General features: G+C 43.0%; 2 protein-coding genes across 3 annotated transcripts in view; one reads left to right on the plus strand and one right to left on the minus strand.

Moving 5' to 3' along the window:
- Positions 1-13,371, minus strand: part of DDX42 (DEAD-box helicase 42) — a 48,541-nt gene extending 35,170 nt beyond the window's left edge. Inside the window, exon 1 of one of the 2 annotated variants that reach the window (XM_055386856.2) lies at positions 13,132-13,371. The gene's annotated coding sequence lies outside the window, so the exon portion shown is untranslated. The other variant, XM_004041169.5, reaches the window with a different exon arrangement.
- The window catches only part of CCDC47 (coiled-coil domain containing 47), a 29,584-nt gene continuing 14,992 nt past the window's right edge, over positions 13,157-27,748 (plus strand). The window contains exons 1-6 of the mRNA XM_004041175.5: positions 13,157-13,581; positions 20,803-21,085; positions 22,144-22,251; positions 22,803-22,977; positions 25,654-25,775; positions 26,026-26,091. Of these exons, the coding sequence (XP_004041223.1) occupies positions 20,822-21,085; positions 22,144-22,251; positions 22,803-22,977; positions 25,654-25,775; positions 26,026-26,091 (735 nt within the window). The 5' untranslated portion in view covers positions 13,157-13,581; positions 20,803-20,821. The remainder of the gene's footprint in view (positions 13,582-20,802; positions 21,086-22,143; positions 22,252-22,802; positions 22,978-25,653; positions 25,776-26,025; positions 26,092-27,748) is intronic.

Raw genomic sequence — 27,748 nt, forward strand, 5'->3', positions numbered from 1 at the left:
AGCCCCAAGGGCCAGGCGCGGTGGGTCACACCTGTAATCCCAGCACTTTGGGAGGCCAAGGCAGGTGGACCATGAGGTCAGGAGTTCAAGACCAGCCTGGCCAATACGGTGAAAACCCTTCTGTACTAAAAATACAAAAATTGGCCGGGCGTGGTGGCACATGCCTGTGGTCCCAGCTACTTGGGAGGCTGAGGCATAAGAATCACTTGAATCCGAGAGGCGGAGGTTGCAGTGAGCTGAGATCGTGCCACTGCACTCCAGCCTGGGCGACACAGCAAGACTCTGTCTCAAAAACAAAAAAGAAATATATAGCCCCACTGAGTTGTATGTCTCTTCCAACCTCCACCTAAAATTTTATTTTAAATTTTAGCTTCTCAATTAAAACTATAACACTGTAGTCAGGAGAGTGGCCCAGGCCAGTAATGCCAACTACTTGGGAGGCTTAGGCAGGAAGACTACTTGAACCCAGGAGTTCCAGATTACACTGAGCTATGATCACGCCACTGCACTCAAGCCTGGGTGACAGAGATTGTCTCTTTTTATATTAAAAAAGAAAAGACAAGAAAAGAAAATCCATCTCATTAACAGATTCATTTCCAGCCCAGCTATTCAGGAGGCTGAGGCAGGTAAACTGCTTGAGCCCAGGAGTTCAAGGTTACAGTGTGCTATGATCCTGCCTGTGAATAGCCACTGTATTCCAGCCTGGGCAACATAGTGAAATCATGTCCCTTAAAAAAACAAAAACAAAACCCACAAAAGTTGACATTGTATTTCAGATACACACCATGCTAGCCTCAACAAATGATTATATTTTCTAAAACACTGAAGAAATTGTTTTAATTTTATTGGGATCTCAATATAAACCAGAATGCAGTATTTAATATCATCCCCTCCAAAAGGATTTGCCTAATTAACATCTTATTAAGCTGACAAAAATACTCATAAAAAGAAATATTTTGAGGAATCTGATATGTGCAAGGCCATTGGAGATATGAAAAGACTAAATATCTTCATCCTTATATGAAAGACTGAGGTGCTATCAGCCAAGACTCTCCAAAAACTAGAGGTTATCCTCTGGTAATGACATCTGGAGGAATCAAAGAATCAAAACTTAAAAGATCAGTTATTTGTAGACAGTATCTATGTATTCACGTCTGAAGGAAAGGTACTATGAACCATGTATTTATTGAACAACTGCCCAACAGAAACACTATCCAGGAAGAAACTATGATTCACTGACATGTTGCCTGAAGTATTCAGTTAGCCTGGGGTTAAGAGTTACAAAGAAATTTCTTGTGCATTGATAAAATCAATTTACAAACAATACCTTACATTAGTCTTGGCTCCAAAAACCTTTTTTTTTTTTTTTTTTTTTTTTTTTTTAAGGAACAGGGTCTTGTGATGTTGTCCAGGCTGGTCTCAAACTCCTAGCCTCAAGAGACCCCCCTCTCACATCTGCCTCCCTAAGTGCTGGGATTACAGGCATAAGCCACTGCACCTGGCCCAAAAAACATTTTTTTGTTTTTTGTTTTTTGAGACAGAGCCTTGATCTGTCGCCCAGGCTGGAGTGCAGTGGCCCGATCTCGGCTTGCTGCAACCTCTGTCGCCTGGGTTCAAGTGATTCTCATGCCTCAGCCTCCTGGGTAGCTGGGATTACAAGTGTGCACCACCACATCCAGCTAATATTTTGTATTTTTAGTAGAGATGGGCTGGTCTGGAACTCCTGGCCTCAAGTGATCCACCCACCTCAGCCTCCCAAAGTGCTGGGATTACAGGCATGAGCCCCTGCACCTGGCCCCCAAGAACCCTTTTTAATGATACAACTTACCTAAGTTTTACAGAAAAGCAGAAAGCAAAAAAGAACAAAATTTAAAACTACCTGAAATTTCCTCTCCCAGATATGTAGTTTTGTTCTATTTTTTGCTACTTGTATGCACGTGTATATACAAATTAAAAATTGAAACCATACTGTACATATTGTCTTAATTAGTGATTTCTTCACCTAATGATATACTGTGATATTGTTTAATGTCAATAGATATCTATTTCTTCACTACTTGACAGTATAATACTGGTAACACAATGTTGCAAAACATCATTATAGCTACATCTTTGTGCATACCTTCAATTATTTCCTTAGGAACAAGTTTTAAAATGCAATTGCTCAAAGGAAAATGCATTCTGAGTTTAAAAAAAATTTTTTTTTTTAAGACAAGTTCTTGCTGTCACCCAGGCTGCATTACAGTGGTCTGATTGCAGCTCACTGCAGCCATGAACTCCTGGGCTCAAGTGATCCTCCCACCTCAGCCTCCTGAGTAGCTGGAACTACAAACATGAGCCACCATGCCTGGGTTTTTATTTTAATTTTTTGTGGTCTCACTATGTTGCCTAGGCTGGTCTCGAAATCCTGGCCTCAACCAGTCCTCCCACCTCAGTCTCCTAAAGTGCTGGAATTAACAGACATGACTCACACCACCTTGCCTGGCCTAAAAATTTTAACTACTACTTACATTAATGAAAAAGTATCCATTACACATTGAGTAAAATAAGGGCATAAAACAAGGTGGGTAGTATGATTTAATTTATGTAAAAACCATGAGTTATATATACAGAGACAGCTGACAGGCTGTTTATCAAAATGTTAACAGCAGCTATTTGATTTTTATTTTGTTTACCATTAGTAAGAAAAATTAAAATGTTTACTTTAATTTTAATTTCCACTAGCTTTGAAGCCAGGGTGGAAAAAAATTCCAAAAACTGTTTATTATAGTAACATTGTCGAAGAGATCAGAAACATGCACTGTTCTATGCCCCTTGTCTATATATACTTCATAGGTTTTTTGTTCAACTGCTATTATACACAGCACTTAGTTGTTTGCTTAGTTTTAAGGTTTTTGTTTGTCTGTTTGTTTTTTTGGGAGACAGCTTCACTCTGCCTCCCAGCCTGGAGTGCAGTGGTACAATCTTAGCTCACTGCAACCTCTGCCTCCCTGGTTCAAGTGATTATCCTGTCTCAGCCTCCCGAGTAGCTGGGATTACAGGCGTGTGCCACCAGGCTCAGCTAATTTTTTGTATTTTTAGTAGAGATGGGGTTTCGTTATGTTAGCCAGGCTGGTCTTGAACTCCCGACCTCAATCAATCCAACCACCTTGGCCTCCCAAAGTGCTGGGATTACAGGTGTGAGCCACGGCACCCAGGCTGCTTAGTATTAAACTTGAATTACACCACATCAATCTCTACTTAGACCCTTAACTCCAGATAGAAACTGTCTTTACTCATTTTGGACCTCCTTCTCTAACAGTGAGAATGACTAAGGTATGTATTTAGTAAGTACTAATTTACCTGAACTTCATCTCCTGCTGTCTTTAGGAATCCCATAAGGGGATTCCTTCAATCAAGGAATCAACATAATTCCAGTGCGATGAAATTTAGTAAGAATCTTTACAAGCAAGAAAATTTCAGCATCTCACGTTTTTAAACTAATCTATAAGCCTGTCTTTACAAGAGCTGTTCCCAAGCAACAAAAATGATGGGCTCAATTTTAATCTCATTTTTCCTAGTGTATACAATGTATAACAAGGAGCTAATAAGCCATAAGGATGAGAAGGCAGACAAAGAAACGATAGTGGAAAGACATTTACGTTCAGGTGGATTTTAAGAATCACACAATCTCCTAGCAGGAAAACTTTCAATGGTTTACTGAAAGCTTGCTGAGAAGGTCAGATAGTATGTGCTAGGCATTCATACATGAAAGATACAGTCCCTGTTCTCAAGGAGTAGACAGTGCAGTCTGAGGCAGCTGAAAACAACATGATGCGTTCTAACAGACGTACTATACAGAGTGCATTCACTGGTGGTCCATGAGCGGGAGCAAAGGCATATAAGTGTTCTGAGAGATGACATGTTAAATCTTGAAACCTCAAGAGGCATTAGATCAAAGAGGCATTAAAGAAGGGCATTTCAGATGGAAGGATCTGTTAAGTGCTACCACAGAGAACATGAAAGTCAGTAAAGCTAGAGTTCAGTAGGACATTTGGGAAATTTGCAGGACACAGGTTCAGAAAGACAGGCAGGGCCAAGATGAACAGCTTAGAAGGCTATGCTAACGACATACCATACAAAACTGTATTCTGCCAGCTACAAAGAATAGTTAATTTTACACAGAAGGGAAATTTTCAGATCAGTGTTTTTGAAAGACAGAATGAGAGATACTCATGGTAGAGGCAAGGAAAGTAGTTAGGAGGCTGTTGCAGCAACGCAGGTATAAAGCGACAAAATTCTGAACTAAGAAAGCACCTGTGGGAAAGGAGAAATGGGGGATGGATCTGAGTTATTTATTTAGATATCTGAGGAAAGATCAATTAGGATTGTGTGACCAGTAATTGGTGTGGAATCTAAGGAAGAAGAGTCTAGAATAACTTCAGAAGTTTCTGGCTTTAAAGACTGGGTGAACTTGGAGCCACTAATGGAGATGGAAACCCAAAAGAACCAGGCTTGCAAAATCAGGCAGAAGGTGAGTTCAGTATCTATGAGACAGCTGAGTAGAGATGACAAGCAGGGGCAGTAACTGCAGAGAGGGGTCTGGAGTGAGCTACAGATTTGATGTAAGCCATTTGCATTTGAGGTTACTGATGTAAATAAGCTAGCAGAGAGACGATGCAGAGTGAGAAAAGAAGTAAGACAATTCTTTCTTTTCTCCCCAAGACGGAGTCTTGCTCTGTCGCCCAGAGCTGGAGGGCAATGGCACGATCTTGGCTCATTGCAACCTCCGCCTCCCGAGTTCAAGCAATTCTCCTGCCTCAGCCTCCCGAGTAGCTGGGATTACAAGCACGCACCACCGTGCCCGGCTAATTTTTGTATTTTTTAGTAGAGACAGGTTTCACCATGTTGGCCAGGCTGGTCTCAAACTCCTGACCTCGTGATCCACTGCGCCCAGCTGGTAAGACAATTCTTTTTTTATTTTTATTTTTTGAGACAGAGTCTCACTCTGTCGCCCAGGCTGGAGTGCAGTGGCACGATCTCGGCTCACTGCAAGCTCCGCCTCCCGGGTTCACACCATTCTCCTGCCTCAGCCTCCCCAGTAGCTGGGACTACAGGCGCCTGCCACCAGGCCCGGCTAATTTTTTGTATTTTTAGTAGAGACGGGGTTTCACCATGTTAGCCAGGATGGTCTCGATCTCCTGGCCTCGTGATCCACCTGTCTCGGCCTCCCAAAGTGCTAGGATTACAGGCGTGAGCCACCACGTCCGGCCCAGTAAGACAATTCTTAACATACATCACTATTTAGGAATGGGCAGAAAAAGAGAAGCTTACATGGAAACTTCAGATGGAACAGGGATTGGGGAAAGGAAAGAAAGAAGAGGGGGAAAGAAGGAAGGGGAGACAAGGAGGAACACAGGTGAGGAGAAAGAAGCTCTATAGGCAGAAAACTAAAGAGAAGTTAGGTAAGTTAAGAACTAAAATGCGCCAGGCACGGTGGCTCACGCCTGTAATCCCAGCACTTTGGGAGGCCAAGGCAGGCGGATCACAAGGTCAGGAGATCAAGACCATCCTGGCTAACACGGCGAAACCCCGTCTCTACTAAAAATACAAAAAATTAGCTGGACGTGGTGGCTGGCACCTGTAGTTTCGGCTACTCAGGAGGCTGAGGCAGCAGAAAGGCATGAACCTGGGAGGTGGAGCTTGCAGTGAGCCAAGATCCAGCTACTACACTCCAGCCTGGGCGAGAGTGCAAGACTCTGTCTCAAAAAAACAAAACAAAAAGAACTAAAATGCTTCTGTTGTATAGGCAACCAGGAGTCATCAGTGAAAGCAGTTTCAATGGAGCAGTAGGGACAGGGTTGAGGAGTACCTGGCAAGTAAGTGGTAGAAGATGAAGACTAGGTCAAGAGGAGTCAAGAGTACTTTGTAGGCTGTTTATCAATGATAGGAAGGAGAAAGTGAAGCATTAACTACAGAAATTTTATTTTTTAAAGAAACATAGGCATGTTTATATGCTAAAGGGGAAAAACCAGTAAAGTCTGAAAAACTGAAGATGCAAAATGACAGAAAAAAGTCATAGGATTTCCAGAGAAGACCAGACACAATCAAAACTTTTAACAACAGGAGTAACTCACTCTTCCCCCAAAACTAGAGGGAAGGAGTGAAAAGAACAAACATGACTATGAATCAGCCCTATTAAATAATCAAAAGGTTCATATTACAAAAGCAGCAAATCAACTCCTGCCATAAACAGGCAGGCAGTGAGACCTTGGGCAGGTGAGGGTTGCTTACTGGCTCTCAAGACTTAGCAAGCTGGAAAAGCGATCCTTTCCCTAGCTCATCTAGAACACACAGCTCATTGTCCCTCAATTCCTGACTCTAGGAAGGCCAAGGAACTGTGCTTTCTATATACCCTGAGTAGAATGTTAGATCTATGAGGGCATAGACTTCACTCAATTTGTCCAGCACTATATCCTTGGTGTCTGCATAGTACTCAAAAAATTTTGCTGTATGAATAAATGTAATGTATTCAGGCTCTCCAAAATTCATCCCAGTATTTATGAAAACTGTCTTTTATTACTAGAAACCTTGTTATCTAGCTAACCACCCTTCCTGATTAAATCTAAGCCAGATCATCCTCAATGGATCATTACTTAAGTCTCTTGACAACAGTTTTTCCTACTTTTTTTTTCTTTTTTTTTTTGAGACAGAGTTTCGCTCTTGTTGCCCAGGCTGAAGTGCAATGGCGCAATCTCAGCTCACCGCAACCTCCGCCTCCCAGGTTCAAGTGATTCTCCTGCCTCAGCCTCCCAAGTAGCTGGAATTACAGGCATGTGCCACCACGCCTGGCTAATTTTGTATTTTTAGGAGAGATGGGGTTTCTCCATGTTGGTCAGGCTGGTCTCAAACTCCCGACCGCCAGTGATCTGCCTGCCTCGGCCTCCCAAAGTGCTGGGATTACAAGCGTGAGCCACCGTGCCCGGCAGTTTTTCCTACTATTAAACCATGTAGTGTACATGGCTACTGAACCTTGACAATCACAGAGGTTTGTGGGAGTATAGCTGACAGAAGAAGCAAAAGATAGCCACCCAAATTTCTATTTGGTTACTAAAAAAATAAAAGAGGCAGATGCAGTGGCTTACACCTATATTCCCAGTACTCTGGGAAGCAGGAGGATGGCTTGAGGCCAGGAGTTTGAGACCAGCCTGGGCAACACAGCGAGACCCCATCTCTACAAAGAAAACAAAAAGAAAAAAAAAAGAGATACCTAGAATAGTCAAACTCAGAGACACAGAGTAGAAGAGTGGTTGCCAGGGGCTGCGAGGAGGGGAGAATAGGGTGTTATTGTTTAATGGGCACAGAATTTCAGTTTTACAAGATGAAAAGTGTTCTGTGGCTAGATTGTGGTGATAGTAGCAAAAGAAGAAAACAAAATGAGGTGGGCACAGTGGCTCACAACTGCAATCCCAGCACTTTGGGAAGCCAAGGCAGGAGGATGGCTCGAGCTCAGGAGTTAGAGGTCAGCCTGGACAACAATGCAAAACCTGATTTCTACAAAAAACACAAAAATTACCCAGGTGTGGTGGCGTGCACCTGTAGCCCCAGCTATTCGGGAGGTTGAGGTGGGAGGATGGCCTGAACCCAGGAGTCGGAGGTTGCAGTGGGCTGAGATCATGCCAATGCACTCCAGCCTGGGTGACAGAGTGAGACTGCATCTCAAAAAAACAAAAACAAAACAAACAAAAAAAACACACTTGGGGAAATTCAACTGTATTTTTGTATTTTTTCTCTTAAAAAAGATTTCTTCATTTCCTGCTGGGGTGCCAAAAAATAAAAATTTAAAAAAGAACCCTTTTGAAATACCTAATTTGAAAAGAATTAGCTGAATAGAGCCATAAACAAAGTTTAATGAGTATTTGCTTAAAAAAGAACAACCCTAGGTGGTTCTTAGTAATAACATCCATTGTTTTATACTGACCAATAACCACTGATGATTTTGTTATGTGCCCAGTACTATGAGGGACATCCCTCATGAATACCTGCCTTTCCATCTCCACCTCCACTACTGCAATTATTTCCTAAAAAAAAATTTCTGATTATTGGGAGGCCGAGGCAGACGGATCACAAGGTCAGGAGATCAAGACCATCCTGGCCAACATGGTGAAACCCCATCTCTACTAAAAACACAAAAATTAGCCAGGCGTGATGGCACGCACCCGTAGTTCCAGCTGCTTAGGAGGCTGAGGCAGGAGAATCTCTTGAACCCAGGACACGGAGGCTGCAGTGAGCCGAGATCGCGCCACTGCACTCCAGCCTGGACAACAGAGCGAGACGCTGTCTTAAAAAAACAAAAACAAAACAAAACAAAACAAAAAAAAAACTTTATTATCAAGCTCTCACAGCACTACTAGAGTGATCACTAAGTCAAAATATACTGAGTGCCTATTTTGTGCCAGTAACTGCTCTAAGGTGCTAAGGATACAGTAATGGAATCAGACGCAGCCATACTCAGAGTTCACAGTCTGGCCCAGGAGAAAGAAAAACTAAATCATGTAATTCCAGGTAGCAAAAGTGCTATGAAAAGCAAGCAAGAGGGTAAGAGGCAAGCTATTGCAGACTTAAGTCAGGCAAGGCCTGAGACGAATGACATTTGACAGGTAATCCTCCCCTGACTACTGTCCCAAGAATGTCTGTTTTATTGGAAAAGTAATGGTGATGTACATCCAGATGCTTCATCTAAAACCAGCAAATCTTCCATAGTCTATGAGAAGTGATTCTGTGTAGTAAAGCATAAAATGATGAAGTAATAGCGAGACACACAGTGAAAAGAGAAAAGCAAGTTTTACCTCCTTTGGTAGAGTAGCATAGTGTGTGTTAATACTGTAGAACCAGAAAAAGTCTCACAGAAGGGAGGTCAGTATTCAGATGCTTATCGAAAACCCTTTCCAGGTTCTTCCAGAACACACATTTCTGATTATGTCACTCTCCTCAATTCCATAGCTCTCCACAGTTAATCATGCTGGAATGAGACCCTCCATTGTGGCATCAAACTACTTTACCATTCATATTTCCCAGGGTCTCTCCACACGTACTCAGTTTTCCAGGAAAACAAGCACTCTAGTGAATCCTCTTCCCTCTAACTGGATCCCCTTCACATCAAATCTCTTTCCTATAAACTGTGAGTACCTACCAAAGTCCTATCCTTCAAAGCATATCTCAAATACCAACTCCTAAGGACATGAATATGATATCCCCAAAGAAATGGCATCTCCTGGCTGGGCACGGTGGCTCACGCCTGTAATCTCAGCACTTTGGGAGGCCGAGACGGGTGGATCACGAGGTCAGGAGATCGAGACAATCCTGGCTAACATGCTGAAACCCCATCTCTACTAAAAATACACAAAAATTAGCCAGGCGTGGTAGTGGGCACCTGTAGTCCCAGCTACTCCAGAGGCTGAGGCAGGAGAATCAATTGAACCCAGGAGACGGAGCTTGCAGTGAGCCGAGATCACGCCACTGCACTCCAGCCTGGGCGACAGAGTGAGACTCCGTCTCAAAAAAAAAAAAAAAGAAAGAAAAAGAAATGGCATCTCCTTCCTCAAACTCCCTTTCCAGTCCAACTCCATATTATAGGATTCATAGTTGAAGAAACAGGCTTATTCACTTTTCTCTTATAGCATGTTTTCAATATTAGATACTCATTTATTCAATATGTAAAAGACTAAAGGAGATCTACAACTAGGCTGAGGAGAAATAGTCAAGATGGCATCAAGTCCTATTTGGTATGGTTCTAGGCACTAAATCCTATGGCTGGCTGGGCAAGGTGGCTCACACCTGTAATCCTCGCCCTTTGGGAGGCCAAGGTGGGAGGATCACTTAAGGCCAGGAGTTTGAGACCAGCCTGGGCAACACAATAAAACCCTGTCTTTACAAAAAAATTAAAAAAATTAGCCAGGCATGGTGGCACACGCCTGTAGTCCTAGCGGCTCAGGAGGCTGAGGCAAGAGGATTGCTTGAACCCAGGAGTTCCAGGTTACAATGAGCTGACTGGACCACTGCACTCCAACCTGGGCAACACAGCAAAACAGTCTCTAAAAAATAAATAAAACACGGTGGTTTCCTAGGAAATCTTAACAGAATAGTAAAGTAGCACAGGCTAGGTGTAAACTATCTTTGCTACTAACTTGATATGAACCTCAGGGAAGTTATTTAGCTTCTCTGGGTTCAGTTTCCTCATCTATAAAAAATGGTAAGAGGCTGTGTGTGGTGGCTCACACCTGTAATCCCAGCACTCTGGGAGGCTGAGGCAGGCAGATTACTTGAGCCCAGGAGTTCAAGACCAGCCTGGGCAACACAGCCAGACACCATCTCAAAAAAAAAAAAAAAGATGAGACTATCACCTATCTCAAGAGTTGGCGTGAAAAATTAAGTTCATACACAAAAATGTACTTGTTCAATATGTCAGCTACCATCGTGTTTTTCATTATTACATTATTTCTGAAGAACCAATTTCTTCATCGGTAAATTGAGACTATCAGACTTCTTTCAACTCAGGTATTTCATACATAAGTGCCACAAGAACACTGAAGATGTCAGAGATCACCATGAGCTAACAAGCAAGGGCAAGTGTCATAACAGAGTCAGAAGCCAGGCTAGGCACAGAAAGGTGAAAGCTGGGTAGAGACGTGCAGACGAAGACATTCCAGGGAGAAAGACTGAACTAGCAAAGGCTAGGAAGTGAGAATAAATGTGGAACACACTTATAAAGGAAGACAATTTAGCTAGTTTGTGTTTTCGGCAATGGTGGAAAATAAGATATGATCTAAATGACTTTAAATATAGTGGACTAAAAACAACTGATTATATAAGCCACATTACTTTATCACTTGTATTTTTGGAGGTGGAAGGAAGAGTTCTAGTGACAGTGATTAGCATCTACTCTACATATACTTTGAGAGTACCTCACACACTATATACAGGTCAGTTCTTTGATAAGAATCTATATAAAAACTCAAGAACGTAATCACATTCTTCTAAACCAAATACAAGAAAATGCTAGGTTATGGTTATTTTAGAAGCATCCCTTCTCCTGTCAGCTTAAAGCAACTAAGAGCTGATTATATGACTATCAATGTAACAAAACAAATTTAAATAACTGCACTCCTCTCTTATATTAAATTGTTACAATATAAATCAGATATTATCATTCCTCTGATCGAAACCCTCAGATCCTTCCTAAGTAACAGCCTAAAAGGCTTTGGTTGTTCCGCTCACTCCCTTCCCCCAATTCTTCCCTGACCTTATCTCCTAATACTCCCTCAGCTCACAGTGCTCCAAACGCGTTGGTCTTCACACTCTTAACGGGCCAGCTTTGTCCTCCTCAAGGCTTTTATGTTTGTTATTCTCTAGCTTGGAACGTTCCTTTCCCCAGATAAACATAGGCTCACTCCACCTTCTAGTCCGCTTAAATATCAGCTTGTCTGTATGGACTTCCCTGACCACTTTATTGCAAATTCCAACACCACCACCTCCCCAACCCCCTTTCCAGCTTTCTTTTTCCTAAGATACTGATCATCTTCTAACATTCAGTATAATATATGTATCTGTTTGCCTCTCCTCCCGCTACTAGAAAGTTAAGCTTCCCAAAGGCAGGGGTCTAACACCTATCCCTATCACCTAGAACGGCGCTAGAGAATAGGCACCAATAAAAATACCCCTTGAATGAACGAATTGCACATTAGGCTACACAATGCTTCTTCCAGATACAGGAAGATATATTTTCTTTTCCCAGCTGTCAAAATATAAACATTAATTTTTGTACGAAACACTCATTGCTCACCTCTTATGTGCCAGAAATGAGCTTGGCTCTGCAAAGTGACTTAAGACATAGTCCCTGCCCTTGAGGAAGTCCTGGGTGTGTATACGAGGGAGGACAGACATAGAAACATCATTGACAAAAAGAAAACACAGGGAAGCCACAAGAAATTGGATAACTGCCTATAGGAGTGGGGGCAAGAGGGAAATTCTCAGTGATGAGACTGTAATTCCCCAAAACTCTCGACGGCTTCTCCTGTTTTTGATGCATATGTTTGCAATTCCATATAAATTATTTATTCACATCAGATAGACTCTCAAGTAGGCCGCAAAAAAGTTTGTGTGACTACAGTGATGCTAATAATCGACCTACTCAAGGCTGCACAAAGATCATCGCCTGTATCTTTTCACTCCTCTCATTCGGCAGCTTTTGCCTATCAGGACCCCAAATTCGGAGGCCTGCATCTCCCAAGCGCTGCCTCCTTGGGTCAGAATTCTCCCCGCGCTATTCCTGCCCTGGAGCCGGGCACCCTGCAAATCCCTTTCCCAGGCGAGGGGGCGCCGCCTCCGGAAAGCCGCCAACTGGGCCTCGGTAAGACTTGTGAGGGAAGCGGGAGCTGTGGGAGCGCGACGAGGCTAGGAAGGAACCCTAGAGGCCTCAGCCCGCACTCCCACCCCTTCCCGGCACCCCGGCCGCCGGTGCCCCGAGGCTCTGCTGACTCTTTGTTAAGCGAGGCCGCGGTTCCTCCGCCCTCGCTAGGCCCAGCAGTTGCCTCCAGTGCCCCCAAGGACTGGCGGCCTTGCGTCCAGAACCCCCACGCACAAACCTGCTGCTATGGCTGCAGCGGCAGCTGCTACAACCGCGGGCGCGGAGCGAATCCCGGAACCCAAAGTACGCGCTGTCCCGGCCCGGTCCCGCCGCGCTCCTTCCTCTCCGCCCCCTTCGCCGCCGCCGCCACCGCCACCACCGCCACCACCGCCACCACCGCCACCGCCTCACGGTCCGTTGCTGAAGGGGGGAGGGGAACAAAAACGCGACATGCGCAGTGAGGAACGCGCGGGCAGAAGGGCGGGGCCGGGGCTACGGCTCCCGGAAGGCGCCTGAACTAAAGCTCCAGAACGCCTCACAGGCTCCTCAGATACTCCGACGGGAAAATGCAGTTGGGTGGACAGTGTTCATGACCCATCTAGAAAGTGGGTCTGCGAATGAAGAAAAAGTGACGTCAAGGGGCTAGCCAAAAATCCCAAGAGAAAACGGGTTGGGCAGAAACCATATTTACATGAACATGCCTATAGTTTAAACTGTTGCATATACTACTAGAGCGACACTCTTGCCTCTGGCCACGTGGTCCCACACAGCATGGCCGCCTTTAGCTTCCGGAGCACCGGTTCCGTGTGACGTCAACTTGACGGAATCCTAGGTAGGAGGATTGGGATAGGCGAGGGCAGTTCCGGCCCAGGGGCGGGGATTATGTAATTTTCCCAGAAGCCCCACCTCGCCTCAGCCGGGCGGGGGAGAGGGAGGTCTCGCGCCTTCCCCGGGGTTGCGTCCCGCCCCGCAGGCTGCGCGCAGGCGCTGACGAGCCTCTCGCATTCTACGTAACGGACGGCGGAGGCTACGTGAAGAGAGGCGCGGAGTGACTGAGCTACGGTTCTGGCTGCGTCCTAGAGGCATCCGGGGCAGTAAAACCGCTGCGATCGCGGAGGCGGCGGCCAGGCCGAGGGGCAGGCGGGGCAGGGGTGTCGGACGCAGAGCGCTGGGCCGGGTTTCGGCTTCGGCCACAGGTAAGGAGCGGGCCAGGACGCGCTCGTCGAAGGGGCCGGGCCAGGCCGAGCGGTGACTCCGAGTTGCTTGGCCTGTAGCCCGGTCCGGTTGAGATAATTGTAATGGTTTGGGGGAACTTTCCCACGGAGCTGTGAGCAAATGATAGCCAAAAGGGCAGAGTTAGAGGAAATGTACAGTGTGTGCCGGAGGATGACATTAGGATGTATTGATTCTCTTGGGTGGGGAGAAACTAGGCAAAGGGGTTTAATAGAAGCAAAAACCTCTGTGGCCAGTCTCTTCTGGAGGTTTCTAAAATGAAACGTGTTTGTATCCAACACATATAAAGAGACAGAGGAAAGTCTGCATGATTTCCAGAATACTCGTTTTGGCCATTGTCAGAAAGGCTTAATCTAAAATGACAACAAGGAATGATGGCCTCACTCAGTCCTCTTTCCTCAAGTCTAGACTCAGTCGCTGAGGAACTATTGGATGAGCTTGCAGAAAATAATCAAACCAGACTTGTTAGCGCTTTTGTGAATTTTCCTCGGTCCTGTGTTGCTTGCTTCAGGAGTCATAGAGGCTGGGTGGTCTGGCAAGGACTTGTGCATTTGAGAACTGAGTTGACAGGTGCAGCGGAGACTTCTAAGAGGGAAAGCCAAGGTAAAAATGGCTTGGATGATTGTAACCTAAATAACCTTGAAGGATCTCCATTATATTGCTGAGTTATCTCAGAAGTGTTTCTATGATGTGAATATTCTAATTGGAAATTCTATTTGAAATGATCGGATCTTTTGGCAGGCTGTTAATCGAGTTGACTGTTCCGGTGTTAACTTTTAGTTGCTTCTATTTGAAAAAAAAGTTTTAAGAGTAGGATTTGAAAAGGAGGCTGGGCGCGGTGGCCCACGTCTGTAATCCCAGCACTTTGGGAGGCCGAGACGGGTGGATCACGAGGTCAGGAGATCGAGACCATCCTGGCTAACACAGTGAAACGCCATCTCTACTAAAAATACAAAAAATTAGCACGGCGTGGTGGCGAGCGCCTGTAGTCCCAGCTACCTGGGAGGCTGAGGCAGAAGAATGGCGTGAACCCGGGAGGCGGAGCTTGCGGTGAGCCGAGATCATGCCACTGCACTCCAGCCTGGGCGACAGAGTCAGACTCCGTCTCAAAAAAAAAAAAAAAAAAAAAACAAAAAAAACCTTGGTACATATCTCCCGTAATACCCACTGCAGCCCTAAGAGGCAAGTAGCAAATGGTATCCCTTTTTTGTATGTGGAGAACAGGGAATTTTAAGTAATTAGGCTAAGGTCATATTGCTGGTAAATGGTAGAGCTGACATTTTATTTTATTATTTATTTATTTTTTTGAGACAAGAGTCTCACCCTGTTGCCCAGGCTGGAGTGCAGTGGCGCAATCTTGGCTCACTACAACCTCCATCTCTCGGGTTCAAGCGATTCTCCTGCCTTAGCGTCCCGAGTAGCTGGGATTACAGGTGCCTGCCACCACGCCCGGCTAATTTTTGTATTTTTAGTAGAGGTGGGGTTTCACTATTTTGGCCAAGCTGGTCTCGAACTCCTGACCTCAAATGATCCACCCACCTCGGCCTCCCAAAGCGCTGGGATTACAGACGTGGACCACCATGCCTGGCCTAGAGCTGACATTTTAAACCAAGTCTAATTTCACCGAAGTATGTGCTGTTTTTCTATATTTCTTCCACTTTTGACCAAATATCACAACATGAGAACTAGAGGGAAAGCCTAGAAAAACTAGAAGAGAAACTTTAACAGGTAGTAATTTAGAGGACTGAAGACCCTTAGGACTAGTGGAAGTGGAAAATATACATTCCAGAGTTTAAAAACACTCATTAGTAACTAAAGATGGTTAAAGGAAGCTAGGGATGTTTAGAGACACATCCCATAGCTCTTTGAGGCTGGCATTGACAAAGTGGCATGCTTTCCCATAGATTGTCCCTTGATGCTAACCTGAAGGATCAACTAGTATAAAAAGGATGTTTAGTCCTCCCTTGATATCTGTGGGGGATTGGTTCCAGGACCCCTTGAGAATACCAAAATCCATGGATACTCAAGTCCCTTATGTAAAATGCTGTAGTATTTACATATAACCTATGCACCTCCTACCATATACTTATATATATATATGTATATACACTATATAATTATCTCTAGATTACTTATAATGCCTAATTTAATTGTATTTTTTTTAATTGTTCTTGCCTCCAAATCTGTTCCATCTGTGGTTGGTTGAATCCACAGATGTGGAACCCACGGATAGGGCCTACTGTACTGTTGGCCTATCCTTTATGGCATTTCTCAAAATCATTTGTACCTTTCAAATTTTATGAACTTTAATTCTAAGAACATTTAATTTCTTTCTTTCTTTCTTCCTTCCTTCCTTCCTTTCTTTTTTTTTTTTTTTTTTTTTTGACACAGTCTCGCTCTGTCACCCAGGCTGGAGTGCAGTGGCATGATCTTGGCTCACTGCAATCTCCGCCTACCAAGTTTAAGCAATTTTCCTGCCTCAGCCTCCCAAGTAGCTGGGATTACAGGTGTGTGCCACCATGCCTGGCTAATTTTTTGGTATTTTTAGTCGAGATGGGATTTCACCATGTTGGCCAGGCTGGTCTCGAACTCCTGACCTCCGCTGATCTGCCCGTATTGGCCTCCTAAAGTGCTGGGATTACAGGTGTGAGTCACTGCGCCCAGCCTTTAAGAGCATTTAATTTCTTGAGCATCCATGGATTGCAAGGCATTCGACAATAACCTTCGATATTAAACTGTTTTCTTTAAGAAGTTTCAGTGCTATAAATGAGATTTGGAATATTCTCCATCTCAGAGCACCTTGAAAGAGTAGTACATATTTCCCTTTGCCATACTCTCACTTCCATTAATACTCAATTCCTTGCATTATGGCTTCCATCCTTACCACTTCCCTGCAGTTGCCAGTAATGATTTCATCATGACCTGGCCCCTGAGGGCGTTTCCAGCCTCCTTTCTCCCACTTGAGTCTACAAACCCGATGTCCTATCATACCAGGCTCCTAAAATATGCTATTTCAGGCCTCCATGCCAAACCTGTTCCGCAGTCTGCAATGTCTCTTCTCTAGTGACAAAAGTACACTACAGAAAAAAAAAAAAAATTAGGCCGGGCACGGTGGCTCATAACTGTAAATGCCTGTAATCCCAGCACTTTGGGAGGCCGAGGCAGGTGGATCACCTGAGGTCAGGAGTTCGAGACCAACCTGGCCAACATGGTGAAACCCCATCTGTACTTAAACTACAAAAAAAATTAGCCAAGCATGATGGTGAGCGCCTATAACCCAGCTACTCAGGAGGCTGAGACAGAAGAATCGCTTGAACCCAGGAGGCAGAGGTTGCAGTGACCCAAGATCACGCCACTACACTCCAACCTGGGCTACAGAGTGAGACTCTGCCTCAAAAAAAAGAAGGAAAAATAAAGACAAAATATCCAGAATTCTACCATACAAGCTAACTAATATTTGTATGTAAATGTATGTTTTTCTAAACCAAGCTTGTCCAACCCATGGCCTGCAGGCCGCATGTGACCCAGGACAGCTTTGAATGTGGCCTAACACAAATTCGTAAACTTTCTTAAAACATTATGAGATATTTTTTAGCTTATTGGCTATCATTAGTGTTAGTGTATTTTATGTATGGCCCAAGACAATTATTCTTCTTCCGTTGTGGCTCAGGGAAACCAAAAAATTTGACATCCCTGTTAAACTTTTTTGTTTTCTTTTTCTTTTCTTTTCTTTTTTTTTTTTTTTGAGATGGAGTTTCACTCTTGTTGCCCAGGCTGGACTGCAATGGCACTGTCTCGGCTCACTGCAACCTCCACCTCCTGATTCAAGCGATCCTCCTGCCTCAGCCTCCCAAGTAGCTGGGATTACAGGCGCCTGTCACCATGCCCGGCTAATTTTTGTATTTTTAGCAAAGACGAGGTTTCACCATGTTGGTCAGGCTGGCCTCAAACTCCTGACCTCAGGTGATCTGCCCACCTCAGCCTCCCAAAGTGCTGGGATTACAGGTGTGAGCCATCGCACACAGCCAAACCTTTTTCTTTATGTGCATTTGCTTCTAAAATGATCTGGGTTTCGACTTCATTTGTAACATTTTGGTTTTTTTTTTTCTTTTAGACAGCCTTGCTCTGTTGCCCAGGCTGTAGTGCAGTGGCGCAGTCATGGCTCACTGAAGCCTCAACCTCCTGGGCTCAGGTGATTCTCCCACCTCAGCCACCAGAATAGCTGGACTACAGGTGCACACCACCAGACTTGGCTAATTTTTTTTTTTTTTTTTTGAGACAGAGTCTCCCTGTGTCACCCGGGCTAGAGTGCAGTGGTGCAATCTCAGCTCACAGCAACCTCTGCCTCCCAGGTTCAAGTGATTCTCATACCTCAGCCTCCCAAGTAGCTGGGATTACAAGTCACGCCACACGCTGGCTGATTTTTAAAATATTTTTAGTAGAGACAGGGTTTTACCATGTTGGCCAGGCTGGTCTCAAACTCCTGACCTCAAGTGATCTGCCTACCTTGGCCTCCCAAACTGCTGGGATTACAGGAATGAGCGTGAGACTTGGCTAATTTTTAAAAGCTTTTTTGTAGTGGGGAAGTCTCACTATCTTGCCCAGGCTGTGTAACAATTTTTTTTTAATTACTTGGGGGTTTTTCTTTTGTTATTTGTGTTTTGTTTTGAGGCATGTGTTTCACTGTCACCCAGGCTGGAATGCATTAGCATGATCACAGTTCACTGCAGCCTCGGCCAGCCTCGTGAGCTCAAGCAATTTTCCCACTTCAGTCCCCCGAGTAGCTGGGACTACAGGCACATGCCACCAAACCCAGCTAATTTTTCTATTTTGTTTGTAGAGGTGGGTTTTCGCCATGTTGCCAAGGCTGGTCTCCAACTCTTGGGCTCGAGCAGTTCACTCACCCCAGTCTCCCACAGTGCTGGGATTACAGGGGAGAGCCACCACCCTATGTAACAATTTTTAATGGACAACAGTAGCTTTGGTTTTCGATACATCCATAGTTTAACCAAAGAGTTTAACCAAATTTCACCATCATAAATAATATTGTAGCACATGTCCTTGAAGCTGAATTCCTGTGCAAATTTATGTTCAGTTCAGGAATTGTGCTTTATCTTGGCATAGTACCTACTGTGGCGATATGCTTAGTGAAGGTACATTTAATTACAGTAGGATCATTGTGAAAAGCAGTGAATGCCAAAGGAGTTTTTATATTACTTTGCAATAATTGGTTAGCCTTTGATGATTATTGAATCCTTATATGTAACAAAAGTTCTGTTTTAGAAAGATGCTGGTGGTTTTTAAGGAGGAAAAGTAGGGAGTGGGGAGAGCATTAAGACGATACCATTTAAAATAATATGGTGGCTCTTCAGCAGGTGAGGGTAACTTGGATTGTAGTGGCTGTAGGAATCAAAGAAGGAAACACCAGGATTTGATGGCTGATAGATTTCAAAGGAAAAAGAAGGCAAAATATTAGATATCTTGTTCTTTTCAACAAGCAAGACTGGAAAAATGTGATTGATATTAATATACGAATAGAGAAATTCAGATACATGATGATTTTGAGATGACTATAGGCAGGGATTGGGTCAGCCTGAGGGGAAGCCTGTGAAGTAAGAATGGTCTTTATATTGTTTTAAAGTTTTTTTTTAAAAAAGAACAATATGCAGCAGAGACCAGTATGTACCCCATAAAGCCTAAAATATTTACTATCTTATTAGATACACGAAAAATTTGTAGGGCATCAAAACAGATATGTCTTCAAGGTTACAGTGAGTTATGACATAGGGCTGGTGTTTAAATGAGGGACAGGACTGGAAATACAGCCTAAATGGGTTTGATGGTTGAAATATACTTTTCAAATTTCAGCTCAAATGGTTTCCCCACTTTTTTTTTTTGTAAAGCCTTACCTATTTGGTAAAATGGTTACATTGTCCTCCATGTTTTCATATAATTTGGCACATATTTTGTCACAGATATGATATCATTATATTTGTTAATGCAGAAGCTTTTTTCACGTATTAGAAAACTTAATGTTCTTCAAAAAGCTATAAAATGATGATACATTGAATTCCATCATACACACTAAGAACAATTGGTTAGCAAAAAATTACTGCTTCTAAGCAAGTAATATGAAAGCACAGCCACCTACCACATTTGAGAAGCAGCCTGAGAAGTGGTTCATAGCATGGACTCTGGAGGCAAAACTCTGGGATTAAATCACAGCTCTTTGTCACTTGGTAGTTGTACTACTTAGCATCTCTCTGCCCCATTTTCCTTATTAGTGAAATGGGGATGTTAATGTTGCAGCTTTCGTTAGAGGGTTGTTATGAGGATTAAATTAGTTGCTCTTTGTAAAGTCTTTGGAACAGTGTCTAGCACATAGTGATTTAAGTGTTTGCTCTTATGATAATTATGTTCATGCATGAACACAAATCAATCTAAGGGTGAATGGCTTTTTTATTCATGGATTATTCTTGTTACCACTAACAGATAAATAGCTACATCTTATTCCTTCATTTTTACCTCCTTCTCATTTTCTATAGAAAGCTTTTTAATAGGCCCTCAAAAAATGCTTATTGAATACTCTATGTAAATGGACAGAGTTTTAGAAAACCCAACCTAAAGAAATTAAATGACTTGGGCTGGGCACAGTGGCTCACACCTGTAATCCCAGCACTTTGGGAGGCCGAGACAGGTGGATCACCCTGAGGTCAGGAGTTCACAACTAGCCTGGCCAACATGGTGAAACCCCATCTCTACTAAAAATACAAAAATTAGCCAGGCGTGGTGGCACATGCCTGTAATCCCAGCTACTCGGGAGGCTGAGGCAGGAGAATCGCTTGAACCCAGGAGGCAGAGGTTGCAGTGAGCCGAGATCACACCATTGTGCTCCAACCTGGGCGACAAGAGCAAAACTCCGTCTCAAAAAAAAAGAAATTAAATAAATGACTTGATGACTTGTTGAAGATTTTACAGATATATAGTGCCAGGATCCAGACTAGAACCCAAGCCTCTTGACCTTACTTCATTGTTCTTTATATAATGTGGTCTGAATCTAATAGTACCAAATAAGAGAAAAGCAGGAGAGGTTTATAGATTTTTACTGTTTATAAAATTCTATACATACATAAATCAGTATGTATAGAATGGCAATCCATTTTGGGGTTCTCTTTTTTTTTAAGCTTTTTTTCTCAAGGTGCAATGAAAGCCTTCCACACTTTCTGTGTTGTCCTTCTGGTGTTTGGGAGTGTCTCTGAAGCCAAGTTTGATGATTTTGAGGATGAGGAGGACATAGTAGAGTATGATGATAATGACTTCGCTGAATTTGAGGATGTCATGGAAGACTCTGTTACTGAATCTCCTCAACGGGTCATAATCACTGAAGATGATGAAGATGAGACCACTGTGGAGTTGGAAGGGCAGGATGAAAACCAAGAAGGAGATTTTGAAGATGCAGATACCCAGGTGAGGCTCTTTTTATTAATTTCTTGGAAAAATTTGTAACTAGCACCTTTCCCAAACATTAAAATTAATCCTCAGGCTCAAGAGACCTTTACTGTCTGGAGTCTTCATTTTCATTCACTAGGTAGAGCTCTTCTAAATGTTTTGTGGTAAGTTTCCACCTTTTACATTAACAGAATGAATTGTGTTCTTCTATTGAAACCCTGACTGGAAGAGGGGTTAGAGAATAGATACTGTTTGTGGGTGAGAATTGTATTATTTAGAACTTTGCAATTGGCTGGGCACGGTGGCTCATGCCTGTAATCCCAGCACTTTGGGAGGCCAAGGCAGGCAGATCACCCGAGGTCAGGAGTTTGAGACCAGCCTGGCCAACATGGTGAAACCCTGTCTCTACTAAAAATACAAAAATTAGCTGGGCATGATGGTGTGTGCCTGTCATGTCAGCTACTTGGGAGGCTGAGCCAGGAGAATCGCTTGAACCTGGGAGGTGGAGGTTGCAGTGAGCTGAGATTGAGCCACTGCACTTCAGCCTGGGTGATAGAGCAAGACCTTGTCTTCAAAAAAAAAAAAGAAAGAACTTTGTCATCAAAAGCATGGGGACTCATCATTTTGGTGTTTTGGGTGCCCCCCAGCTTTATTGAGGTGTAACTGACAAAAATTGTATGTATTTAAGGTGCACAACATAGTATTTTGGTATACCTATACATACAATATGAAGTGCTTACCACAATCAAGCTAATTAACATAGATGCCTCCGTGTGTGTGTGTGTGTGTGTGTGTGTGTGTGTGGTGAGAATACTTACAATCTATTCTCTTAGCAGATTTCAAGTCTACAATACATTATTATTAACTGTAGTCACCCTGCTGCACATTAGGTCTTCAGAACTTTTTCATTTTAAGCTGAAATTTGTACCCAATCGTTTTGTTAAAAACATGTAATATCTGTTTTCTGTGCTTGCTGCTTACACGTTCTGTTTTCCCCAACAAATGTTGCCAACAAAATGAGACACAGCTGCTGGTGACATTTGTAGAGGAAAACAGATGATGCCTCATTTTTGTAGGAGGGAGATACTGAGAGTGAACCATATGATGATGAAGAATTTGAAGGTTATGAAGACAAACCAGATACTTCTTCTAGCAAAAATAAAGACCCAATAACGATTGTTGATGTAGGTATCCAGGATTCTGAATTCCCAACTAAACAACAAAATGTCTTGTCATCAATCCCAGAAATAAAATTAATGATGTATAGCTGGTGTTAATGCAATAGTGGGAGCTGAGAAAGAGCTTGACATCAATTTTTCTGATAAAAATCAACACCTCTCCGTCTCAAAAAAAAAAAAAATTCAACACCTACAGAAGCAACCCCTATTCATCATTGTAGCACTTCTAGTTTTACTACTTATCAGGGAATACGTAAAATTTATTCCTTGGTGATGTACAGTACATTGAATTTATTTGGGGGATTAAGGACCAAGTGTAATACAAAGGGCTTTCCAGCTTTTCTCCCATTTGATTGTCCTTATATTTCCTTAAAGAATCTTTTATAAAGCTAGCCCAGAAAAGTAAAATGGACCTATTTTTCAAAGTATAACCTTATTCAATGACAGATATCTGAAGTATCCCTTCTGTTTATGGATTTTCTCATTTTTCCTGCCATGAGGTAGATTTCATTCTTCAGTCTCAGCCAACATTTAATGGAATGATTTTGCTTTTTTAGGTTCCTGCACACCTCCAGAACAGCTGGGAGAGTTATTATCTAGAAATTTTGATGGTGACTGGTCTGCTTGCTTATATCATGAATTACATCATTGGGAAGAATAAAAACAGTCGCCTTGCACAGGCCTGGTTTAACACTCATAGGGAGCTTTTGGAGAGCAACTTTACTTTAGTGGGTAAGTGAGGCCAATGTCAGCCCAGCTTCTTGCTTGAAAACAATCTGGTAATGATGATGTATTCCCCTCAGTATAAGCATCTAACTGCTTTCATGGAATACCAAAGAGGGTGCATTGTTTTTTCTCTCAAGGATTCCACCTGCTCTTTTTTTTTTTTAATTTAATTTAATTTTATTATTATTATTACTATTTTTGAGATGGAGTCTCACTCTGTCACCAGGCTGGAATGCAGTGGCACGATCTTGGCTTACTGCAACCTCCACCTCCTGGGTTCAAGCGATTCTTCTGCCTCAGCCTCCCAAGTAGCTGGGACTACAGGCGTGCACCACCATGCCCTGCTCATTTCTGTATTTTTAGTAGAGTCGGGGTTTCACCATGTTGGCCAGGATGGTCTCAATCTCTTGACCTCATGGTCCACCCACCTCAGCCTCCCAGATTGCAGGGATTACAGGCATGAGCCACCGCACCCAGCCTTTTTATTTTTATTTTTTTGAGGCAAGGTCTCACTCTGTTACCCAGGCTTGTGTGCAGTGGTGTGATTACAGTTCACTGCAGCCTCGACCTCCCAGGTTCAAGAGATCCTTCCATCTTAGCCTTCTGAGTAGACAGGACTACAGGCACATGCTACCACACCCAGCTAATTTTTGTATTTTTTTTGTAGAGACAGAGTTTCATCATATTGCACAGGCTGGTCTCGAACTCCTGGGCTCGAGCAATCTGCCTGCCTTGGCCTCCCAAATTGCTGGGATAACAGACGTGAGCTACTGCATCCAGCCTCGAGGATCCTGTTTTTTGGCCCGGTGCGGTGGCTCACGTGTAATTCCAGTGCTTTGGGAGGCCAAGGTGGGAGGATTATTTGGGGCCAGGAGTTTAAGACCAGTCTGGGCAACATAGTGAGACCTTGTCTCTACAAATAAAATAAAATAAAAATTGGCCAGTCACAGTGGTGTGCTTCTGTGGTCCCAACTACTTGGGAGGATGAGGTGGGAGAATTGAGCTCAGGAGTTTGAGGCTGCAGTGGTACAGAATCATGCTCCTGCACTCCAGCCTGGGTGACAGAATGAGACCCTGTTTCTAAAAATAAGAATATATTGTATTTAATAATTTTCTCATCTTTCATGAGTCAGCAGTAAAATTGCTAAACAGCTTCTGATTAGTATAATATAATCGATGTTTTCAAAACAAGTTGATAAAATTCTGACGGAAACCAAGAAAGTTTGACATTTTAGGTAGCTTGATAAATGCTCTCAATTCATCTTTTAGAAATTGAAAGTCCCTCAAAATTCCCTTAGAATCTGACACTTGAGTTTTGGATCCACTGCTGAAATATACATTGAAGGACTTCAAGGAACCTCTGTAGTTGTGCAATGTAGGGAATGAGGTGGACTAACCTCACATTCACCTATTTGGCATTTAGCACCTTATTTCTCTTTAATAGTAAGCATGTATCCACCTGCTCTGCAACACAGTAGTGTTTATATATTATGCTAGATACTTTGCATACAGTGTTTTTTATTTACTTTTTGTAACAACACTGTCAATTGGCTATAGTTGCTGTTTTCCTAAGAAGGAAACTGAAGGGCAGAAATGTTAAAACTTATCTAAGCTGTTAAATTGCAACCAAGATATCAGAACTTATCTACCTGTTTGCAAAGTCCACCCTGTCTCCACTATACCATAGTATTTCAGAGTATGTTTTGACCAGGAAATTAAAAAAAAAATAAAATGAGCAGCTTTGGCTCCTTCTACTTCCCCTTGCTTGTTTTCATTTGGTGTATCAGTCTGTTTTCCCTTGTGAAGTTGAGCAATTTCTTTTGTATACTTAATGAATTAAATGAAGAGAGAAAGTATTGGAATTTGAGCTTTTTTCTAGAGTTAAAATACAACTCTTAATACCATTAGTAAGACCCAGTTACCATTTTGCATTGGAAAAGAAAGCTTGGTTAAAGTTAATTCATAGGAGACATAGTGAGGAATTGTTGAGTAGTTTGTATTAATGGTATTTTTTATTCACTCCATAGGAGTTTTTAACTTTTGGCAGAGATATTTCAACTGATTTTTTTCCCATTTTGTATGTACTCTGAGAGACTTATACTCTAAGCTGATCATCGTTAAACTGACAAGCATGTGCTTAGAATCCGTATTTCTTCTAATACAGACAATAGTTTTAAAAGTAAAACGAACAGTGCTAATCTATTTTAGTCCCTGTCCAAACAGAGTTCTATAAGACAGCAAAGTATTGCTACTCTGAAGCTGTGATCATTTTGTGGTCAGGGTAGAGGAACGTGAGGTATTCGGCCTTGTTTCCTTTTTTTTTTTTTTTTTTTGAGACAGAGTCTTGCTCTGTCATCCAGGCTGGAGTACAATGGTGCGATTTCAGCTCACTGCAACCTCCGCCTGCCGGGTTCAAGCTATTCTCCTGCCTCAGCCTCCTGAGTAGCTGGGACTACAGGTACGCGCCACCATGCCCGGCTAATTTTTTATAATTTTTTTTTTTTTTTTTTTTTTTTAGTAGGGACGGGGTTTCACCATGCTGGCCAGGCTGGTCTCGAACTCCTGACCTCGTGATCCACCCACCTCAGCCTCCCAAAGTGCTGGGATTACAGGCGTGAGCCACCACCCCCGGCCCGGCCTTGACATTTTCTGTTGAGTCACATTAAGTGGTTTTACCCCTAGGGGATGATGGAACTAACAAAGAAGCCACAAGCACAGGAAAGTTGAACCAGGAGAATGAGCACATCTATAACCTGTGGTGTTCTGGTCGAGTGTGCTGTGAGGGCATGCTTATCCAGCTGAGGGTAAGTAGGAAACTTCTTGTACTATATATATCTTCCCTTAATTTTGTCCAGCTGTGATTCCCAGCCCCCCAATTCAGCATCTTATCCCTTCATGTTTGACTTAAAATGAGGTCTAAAAGTGATATTTATACTAACTGGCAAATGTGTCTTAAAGTATATTTGATGAAGCATTTGATTCTCCTCCAAGGCCCTTTTTTTATACTAAGTAGGAGTTGCAGTTGGATTTACTTGCTTCTCTCATTTTTTTCAGTTCCTCAAGAGACAAGACTTACTGAATGTCCTGGCCCGGATGATGAGGCCAGTGAGTGATCAAGTGGTGTGTATTCTTCCCGCTGGTTTTCTGTGTACAGACTGAATTATTTGTTTTCTTTATTTCTTTCTTTTTTTTTGATGGAGTCTCACTCTGTTGCTCAGGCTGGAGTGCAATGGCATGATCTTGGCTCACTGCAACCTCTGCCTCCCGTATTCAAGCAATTTTCCTGCCTCAGCCTCCCAAGTAGCTGAGATTACAGACGCCCACCACCACGCCTGGCCACTTTTTGTATTTTTAGTAGAGTCAGGTTTCACCATGTTGGCCAGGCCAGTCTCGAACTCCTGACCTCAAGTGATCCATCCACTCTGGCCTCCCAAAGTGCTGGGATTAGAGACGTGAGCCATCATGCTTGCCCCAAACTGAATTATTTCCTAGAGCTTTTTCCATTTCTGCCTGGATTGTGTTTGGAGTTTCTGGCAATTTATGTCCCTTGACAAAAAATGGACCCTTTTTCTCCTTGGACAGAGCATCATCTTCCACTCTGTGCAATTGTCAGGGGGCCTTCCTGGGCCTTTTGGTAGGGAAGAGGTGATACTCTGCCACCACATAGATCAATGGAGTTAGCCTTGACAATAGAGGGCAAAGCAATTGTGAAAGGTGATGGCCCTCATGGGTAACTTGGCTCCTTGTATATGTTTTTATCTTTGGCAGATAGCTGGGTTTCTTCTCAAATATGTTTTGCTTCAAATAATACATTTCTGGCCGAATAAGCTCCAGTCATGATCTGAGGACCTTATGTTTGGTGTATCTTCTCTCCTTTATTAAATCAATATGTTTATCTGCAAATTGTGTTCTTTGTCACAAATACCACATTCCTTCTTCATTGTTTCTTTTTTTTTTTTTTTTTTTTTGAGACGGAGTCTTGCTCTGTTGCCAGGCTGGAGTGCAGTGGTGCAATCTCGGCTCACTGCAATCTCTGCCTCCTGGATTCAAGTAATTCTCCTGCCTCAGCCTCCCGAGTAGCTGGGACTACAGGCGCCCGCCACCACTCCCAGCCAATTTTTTGTATTTTAGTAGAGATGGGGTTTCACCATGTTGGCCAGGATGGTCTCGATCTCCTGACCTCGTGATCCGCCCGTGTTGGCCTCCCAGAGTGCTGGAATTACAGGCATGAGCCACTGCACCCGGCCTCTTCATTCTTTCAATAAATAATTATGCTGGCTCCAACTGCTATAAGAAACAAAAATATAGAAGACAGTTTTTTTCTTTTCTATAATAGAACAAGAGATAGATATGTATATGTGTGAAAGTGTGAAATAGTATTTGGTTAGTAAGTGCTTTGTTAGTGAGGTAAATTGGGTACTTTGAAATGTTATTGGATTGAAAATCATTTATACATATATATATATATATATATATATTTTTTTTTTTTTTTTTTTTTTTATTGATCATTCTTGGGTGTTTCTCGCAGAGGGGGATTTGGCAGGGTTACAGGGCAATAGTGGAGGGAAGGTCGGCAGATAAGCAAGTGAACAAAGTTCTCTGGTTTTCCTAGGCAGAGGACCCTGCGGCCTTCCGCAGTGTTTGTGTCCCTGGGTACTTGAGATTAGGGAGTGGTGATGGCTCTTAACGAGCATGCTGCCTTCAAGCATCTGTTTAACAAAGCACATCTTGCACCGCCCTTAATCCATTCAACCCTGCGTGGATACAGCACATGTTT

This window comes from Gorilla gorilla, chromosome 4, assembly GCF_029281585.2.
Source record: "Gorilla gorilla gorilla isolate KB3781 chromosome 4, NHGRI_mGorGor1-v2.1_pri, whole genome shotgun sequence".
Lineage (NCBI taxonomy): Eukaryota > Metazoa > Chordata > Mammalia > Primates > Hominidae > Gorilla > Gorilla gorilla.